Source organism: Gopherus flavomarginatus, chromosome 6, assembly GCF_025201925.1.
Source record: "Gopherus flavomarginatus isolate rGopFla2 chromosome 6, rGopFla2.mat.asm, whole genome shotgun sequence".
NCBI classification, from domain to species: Eukaryota; Metazoa; Chordata; order Testudines; family Testudinidae; genus Gopherus; species Gopherus flavomarginatus.
Window position 1 is genome coordinate 116,589,762 of NC_066622.1, and position 7,593 is coordinate 116,597,354.

Genomic DNA, 7,593 nt, shown 5'->3' on the forward strand with positions numbered 1-7,593 from the left:
AGAAAAGATCGAGTTAGAAATGGAGTTTTCCACTAGCCGCATTAAGGTGATATTTGTCTCCTTTTGGGGGCCTTAACCCCCATCTTGTCTTTTCGAAAAATCGGTTTAATCTCAGGTATTCGACGTTTCGATTCCGAATGACCTTCCTACCAGACATGAAAGTTCTTATTCGCACGGGCGTTTGTTTGATAGCAAAGCTGCTGCATCCCAGGACAACGCGCTGAATTTCACTCCATCCCCCCTCCATCCTATCTGACCGAAAGCCTTTATCTGCTCAACAGGTTTCAGAACAAATGTTAACTTCGATGACAGACAGCAGACTTCCCAAGATCAGTATCAGGCAATAATAGGGTTTACCTGACATTGTAATAAAGCACCGGAGAACAACTTTGTAGTTAAATGGCTTCAGTTCTGTGTTAAATTCCCAATGATAATTATTTGTAGTCATTATTTTAAGTTTTAGAAGGCACCCGTTTGTTTAAACCAAACTCGTCATGCTGTTAAAGTCTAGAGAAGAATAAAATGGATACCATACATATAGCGTGTCCAATATCTCAATTATACCAAGCTTACAGGAGCTTCTTTTTGGTATGGCCAACATTAGCATTCGGGGACTGGTGCCCCTCAGACTAAAAATAGACAGTGTATGCAGAACAATGACAGTCTGCAACCCCGAAATTATTTTCTAAACGGAAAAACCTGAAAGAAGAAATAAACCTCATTGTCGTCTGTAAGGAAAAGCCATTTTAATTGTAAGTATTAGATGGCAAAATGTTATAATTCCATAAAACTTAGAAAAGAAGAAAATAGTTTTGCATTACTTTAGAATTTAAAAAACAAACAAACAAACAAACCACGACAGGGGAGCTTTTTGTTACCTACCAATTGCATAGATCAGCAACACATTACACTGGAATGTCAAGTCTAGGTGCTCTCATCTCTATTTCTGAAAAAGGTTTACTGTATTCTAAGAGCTGTACAGAACCATTATATAATATATATATATTACAAAAATATTCTCATCTTGTGTATTAGTGCATTTTGTTAAGGTCAATCGTCTAGATCTGTATGCATAGTATCAATACTGTAAACAAACTACTGAATAAGTTTCTGGGTGTGGAAACACCTCAGTCTATAGACATTTAATATATGTGTGTGTATTCTAAGGCACAATAACAAGAAACTGTTTTGAGTACCATGGTATATACAAACTTCAAGGCACAGAACACGGCTCCTGTGATTTGCACCGAAGTCATTTCACAGTCAATTCAAACTTCTGTCCCGTCCCTGCTATAAATCAGATGATTGACGCTGAAGTTGTTAATGAGGGGGATGCTAAGCCCACTTTGCTGCCCGCTGGCACAGTAGTTCATTCTCGAGTGGGCCGGGGGACTCAGCTGGGAGTTCTGGGCAGTGCCGCGGCTGGGAGCGGAGCAGGAACTCAGAGCAGGCACATCTTGCCTTCCGTGTGCAAACTCGCCCGCCAGCCCTCCCGAGAGCTGCCTGCCGAGGCCGTGGTTCCCATTGACAATGGCCTGCATGTTGGAGGCAAAGCCGGAGAAACACGGGCTCCGTTCGAGTGCTGGCGTGGGGGAGGATTTGGGGCCGCTCCCGGAGCCGGGGGAGTTCTGCAGTGCAGGGGAGCCCAGGCCCATCGGGCTGGAGGAGTCTGGAGACTTCAAGGCACCGCCGCTCTTGTCTCCCGCTTTGTCAGGCACTCCCGGGGCGCCGGACCCAGGAGCGTCCGAGCGCCTTTTCCTCTTCCTTCGAAAATTGCCGTTGTCGAACATTTTCTCGCAGTTCGGGTCTAGGGTCCAGTAATTGCCTTTCCCTGTGGATAGATGAACAGCACATGGGCTCAGGGGAGGAGGGCACCGCTCGGCAAGGGCCTTGCCCCGTTACTCAATGCCTGACCGATGGTTTCACAGGGCAGGGGAGCAGAACGCTGCCTGCGCGCTTAGCTCACGCTCCCAGCTTGTGTTCCCACCCCAGAGATGCAGGCGCCAGTCCCCTGCCCCACGGCTACAGCCACCTTCGCCGTGGTTACCAGTCGGGTAACAAGCCACGCGCCCCCCAACACGAGCTGGTGTTTCGCGTTTACAGGGAGCGTGCAAACGTCAGGCAGGCCCAGAGCTTAGCACCCGAACGCGTCTCTACTTACTCTTCAGTGCTTTTATTTTAGTCCTGGCTAAATAATACTGGCATTTTACACTGGGCCCGGGAGCCGGTCATTTGCAAATGCCAGCGTGGGTGTGACTTTAGTCCCTTCGCTACAGGGTACCTGTAGGCAACGTGCTCCCACTTAGGAGAAGAATGGCGTTTTCCTTACCTGGATCGTCTTCATCCCTGGGGACTTTCTTAAAGCAGTCGTTGAGGGACAGGTTGTGCCGGATGGAGTTCTGCCAGCCAGCTTTGCTCTTCTTGTAAAAAGGGAAGTTTTCGGCCACGTACTGGTAAATCTGACTCAAGGTCAACTTCTTCTCCGGAGCGTTTTGGATGGCCATAGCGATCAGAGCCGAGTAGGAGTAGGGGGGCCTCACCATTTTAAAAAACTCCTGCTGGCTGGAGACAGACAACCAGCTGAGATCTGCTCCTGCAAAGCCCGATGCAGGGGCCAGGAACTGTCTCTGGCTGGTCCCATAACCTGAGGGGATGAAAGAAGCCCCATTAGTCCCAGAGAGATAAGGAGACGAGTTGATGGCAGGTCCATTGATCCAGAGATAGGGGTTCGCTGCTGGGGGGCTATATTCGCTCAGCCCATAACCTGCTGGATGAGCTGATGGCCTCTGTGGGTGGTGATGGTGGTGCAGGTTTTGCGGGTACATTAGGTTGTCACAGTACACCGCCATATCCAGTAAATCCTGTGCATTGGGATGCTGGAGGGGGGCCGACTGTGGATTTGCGGGCTGCTGCCCCAAAGAGTTCATAATCCCCTGTGATCGGTGGAGTTTGAAGGACTGGAGCACCGATCATCAGCCTTGGATATCTCGGACTACTGAGCTCCCAGGCACTAGGGAAAGGCATTTAAATAATGGCCTGGAGTAGACTCAGGCTGCAGGCGACCTCAAACCAGAAAGCAAATAGCAGAAACGGGCTGGAGCAGGGGGCAGCACCGCCCATTCGCCACTCCACCTCCCTCCAACAACCGGCTGCCACACCTACCCTGGGCACAGCCTCTCTCCTCACCCTCTGAGCAACCCACACTACAACCACATGCACCTCACCACTTCCTCCTGCACCCCCCACAGACCATCCCGCCCTCCGCACAACTTCTATACAATCCCACCCGCTCTCTGCACCGCCCCCTTCACAGCCTCTATACCACCCTCCCCCGCGCTCCGCACAACCCATGTGCACCACCCATCCTCTGGACCGCCCCCTCCGACCAACTCACATAATACCCCATCCAATGCATAGATTCCCCCTGCACCCTCACATGCCTCCCAACCCTCCGCAGCACCTCTCCATACCCCCATCCTGCACACTCTGCACGACTCAGATATGACCCCATCCTCTGCATTACCCCACCCTCTAAAGAAACCCCTGAACTCAGCATCCCTCTGCACTCCCCTGACACCCCTCTGCACACGACGTCGCCTTCTCCCTAGGAGCACCCTCCCCTCCCGCCCCGTGCTCACAACCCCACCCTCTGCACAAGAGAACACAACCCGCCTTGCACTGCTCCAGCCCCACACAGCCCGCCCCCGTCCCGTGCCAACCGCTGGACACACACACTCTCACTCCTTCTGCAAGCCAGCCCCAACCTCCCACCCTCCGCCGGTTCCCTGCACAGCCCGCCGGCACCGCAGGGCCTGCGCGACACGCACACACGGTGCGAAGCGGCCGCGCCCGCCGGCGATGCCCGCCACAGACCGCTAACCCCAGCGGCCAGCCCCGCAGCACGCGCACTGCCCCAGGGCCCGAGCCGAAGGGCTGCAGCTTTCCCAGCTCTCCTGCCCCGGAGCCTGCCGGATACCCAGCCTGGGAACGCGCGCAGAGCTCTGCCCCTTCCCAGGGCGGCTCGGTCACAGCCGGAGGCTGGCGGAGCGGAGCCGGGTTTGCAGGATGGCCATGCTCAAAGAACAAACAAGCGGATGGCCGCAGGGAGAGGGCAAAGGATAGCCCAGCCCGTTTGTACCTCAGAAATCCTTGCTCTCTCCTTAGGCACCAGCAGCAGGGACCATCACTTTATCGCCTAGGAGCAAACGCGGAGAAGCTGGCAGCCCACGTTGCTCAAGTTACTCTCTCCCCTCTGAGTTCAGAGCTCAGGGGAGGAGGAGATCAGGGCTACTGCAAACAGTCCGTGCTTTCCCTTCCCGCTGCCCTCCTCCCAGCAAAACCGGAACAGCGGGACTCGGGGGTTCCCTGCCATTGCTATTCCACCCGCGTGTTGCCTGAAAGAGCTGCTAAAGTGCAACTCCTGCTTATTCTCAACAATATGTGGATTTAAGACAAAATATTAAATTTCCACATATTTCCTAATCATGTTTTCTAAACAAAGTGGGAAGGGCACTGCCACCACCCTGTGGTTTTCAGCCAAGCAGAGGAGAAACAAACCTTCAAAGAAAATACAGTAGGGGCAGGTGCAATATAGCTCCAAGGACAGCTGCAAACTCAGGCACACAACTTATGTATACACCTCATGTCCAAGAATGCAAACTGACTTCACCTATACAGGTGCCCACATACATGGGAGACCAGGGGAGGGGCCAGTGAAAGCTAGAGACATGTGTGCTGCCACTGGCCTGCTCCTACTCTCCTTATGTACTCAAACTTCCCATTGCATGAAACCCAGAGGGCCACTCAAGCACATTAGTCTTGCAGATAGGAACTTCCTAGGAGCTCTGAAGATGATCAGATCACAGGGGGCATGAAGAGGTTGCACAGCTACTTGTCACAAGGGAACAGTGCCAATACACATGAGTTTCCCACACTTGGCCTACTTCAGCAGGTCTTCACCTTGTTCTAAGCTGTGTGCACAGACAGAGGAGGCTATCACAGCCCTACACCTTCCTGGTGCTACCTGTACTCAAATGTGAAATTGGAGAACTACTAACTGAAGTCTTATATGCGTCTGACAAAGTGGATATTCACTCACGAAAGCTTATCCTCCAATCCATCTGTTAGTCTATAAGGTGCCACAGATTCATTCTTGCTTTTTACAGATCCAGACTAACACGGCTACCCCTCTGATACTTAACTGTGATCTGTAACCTATCATTTAAATCAACTTCTGAACCAAATGACTGGAGGATAGCTAATAAAAATATGAAGATATACCTAGCTCATAGAACTGGAAGGGACCCTGAAAGGTCATTGAGTCCAGACCCCTGCCTGTACTAGCAGGACCAAGTACTGATTTTTGCCCCAGATCCCTAAGTGGCCCTCCTTGAGGATTGAGCTCACAACCCTAGGTATAGCAGGCCAAATCTCAAACCTATTGAGCTATCCCAGCCCCTGCTGCCAATTTTTTAAAAGGGCTCCAGAGGTGATCCTGGCAATTACAGGCCTGTAAGCCTGACTTCAGTACCAGGCAAACTGTTTGAAACTATAGTAAAGAACAAAATTGTCAGATACATACATGAACATAATTTGTTGGGGAAGAATCAATATGGTTTTTGAAAAGGAAAATCATTCTCACAATCTACTAGAATTCTTTGAGGGGGTCAGCAAGCATGTGGACAAGGGGGATCCAATGGTATAGAGTATTTAGATTTTCAGAAAGCCTTTGACAAGGTCCCTCACCAAAGGCTCTTAAGCAAAGTAAGCGGTCATGGGATAAGAGAGAAGGCCCTCTTCCGGACTGGTAACTGGTTAAATGATAAGAAACAAAGGGTAGGAATAAATGATCAGTTTTCAGAATGGAGAGAGGTACATAGCAGTGTCACCCAGTGGTCTGTACTGGGCCCAGTCCTATTCAATATATTCATAAATGATCTGTAAAAAGGGGTAAACAATGAGGTGGCAAAATTTGAAGATGATACAAAACTAAACAAGATACTTAAGTCCCAGGCAGACTGGGAAGAGCTACAAAAGGATCTCTCAAAACTGGGTGACTGAGCAACAAAATGGCAGATGAAATTAAATGTTGATAAATGCAAAGTAATGCACATGTAATGGAAAATGTAATCCCAACTTTACATATAAAATGATAGGGTCTAAGTTGTTACCACTCAAAAAAGAGATCTTGAAGTCATGGATAGTTCTCTGAAAATGTCCACTCAATGTGCAGCAACAGTCAAAAAAGTGAACAGAATGTTGGGAATCATTAAGAAAGGGACAGATAAGATAGAAAATACCATAGTGCCTCTCTATAAATCTATGATATGCCCACATCTTGAATACTGTGTGCAGATGTGGTCGCCCCATCTCAAAGATATATTGGAATTGGAAAAGGTTCAGAAAGGGCAACAAAAATGATTAGCAGTATGGAATGGCTGTCATAAGAACGGCCATACTGGGTTAGATCAAAGGTCCATCTAGCCCAGTATCCTGTCTTCCGACAGCGGCCAATGCCAGGTGCCCCAGAGAGAATGAACAGAACAAGTCATTGAGTGATCCATCTCGTTTCCCATTCCAGCTTCTGGCAAACGGAGGCTAGGGCCATCATCCCTGTTCATCCTGGCTAATATCCTCCATGAACTTATCTAGTTCTTTTTTGAACCCTGTTATAGTCTTGGCCTTCACAACATCCTCTGGCAAGGAGTTCCACAGGTTGACTGTACATTGTGTGAAAAAATACTTCCTTTTCTTTTGAATCTGCTGCCTATTAATTTCATTTGGTGACCCCCTAGTTCTTGTGTTATGAGAATAGTAAATAACACTTCCTTATTTACTTTCTCCACACCAGTCATGATTTTATAGACATCTATCATATCCCCCTTAGTTGTCTCTTTTGCAAGCTGAAAACTCCCAGTCTTATTAATTGCCTCCTCCTGTGAGTTTTAGATGAATAGTGTTTTCAGAACATAAGAATTCCCATATTCGTTCTGGGCACTAGTCCATCTAGTCTAGTATCCCTTGTCTGATATTGGCCAGTAACGGATGCTACAGAGATGTGAGAAATCTTTAGGGGATTGGTTTCTTTCCAGTGGAAGATAGGACATGGATGGTTTATGCCCTGAAGCATGGGGGTTTATATCCATTATATCTTTTTAGTCTACCTAATGAAAGTGTTGACGTTCTCCATGAGAAATCAGACATTTCCCGCAAATGCCTCCTTGCCCACTAAACGATGCCAGCTGAAATTATGCTCTCACCTCTGAAAGATGGGGTGTCTCAGAAGGCAAAATTTAGTCCTTTGTTTTTTTTGTGTGACTGCAATGTTTGCCAAGTGCTGCCTTTGATAGGAAACAATATCTATTAATATCAGTAGGAGGTATCACTAATAGCCACATATTCACTGGATCTGGCATAATGTTGTATATGGAGGGCATGGGTGGATTGGGACTTGCCCTTGCTCTGTTTCCCCCACCTGCCCAGTGCCCAGCTCTGGGGCAATGCTGGTGCAAGATGCTGTGAGGATGGCTCCAGAGCCTCTTGAAGTGTTGCTTGGATTGCCTACACAGGACTTGACCGTGGAGCAGGAGGAAT

The 7,593-nt window shown here is 48.9% G+C and overlaps 1 protein-coding gene across 2 annotated transcripts; it reads right to left on the minus strand.

The window, feature by feature from the left end:
- Positions 1 to 835: 835 nt before the first annotated feature.
- FOXI2 (forkhead box I2) lies at positions 836 to 4,211 on the minus strand. 2 transcript variants are annotated; one of them, XM_050959596.1, is made up of 3 exons: positions 4,139 to 4,211; positions 2,330 to 2,644; positions 836 to 1,831 (listed from the first exon to the last, which is right to left on the minus strand). In XM_050959596.1, the coding sequence occupies exons 2-3, from the start codon at positions 2,541 to 2,543 to the stop codon at positions 1,269 to 1,271; spliced, it is 777 nt and encodes a 258-aa protein (XP_050815553.1). In that variant the 5' UTR covers positions 2,544 to 2,644; positions 4,139 to 4,211; the 3' UTR covers positions 836 to 1,268. The 2 variants fall into 2 exon arrangements, with proteins under 2 accessions (XP_050815553.1, XP_050815552.1); XM_050959595.1 differs by lacking the exon at positions 4,139 to 4,211 and having other exon boundaries at positions 2,330 to 2,927.
- Positions 4,212 to 7,593: the final 3,382 nt, after the last annotated feature.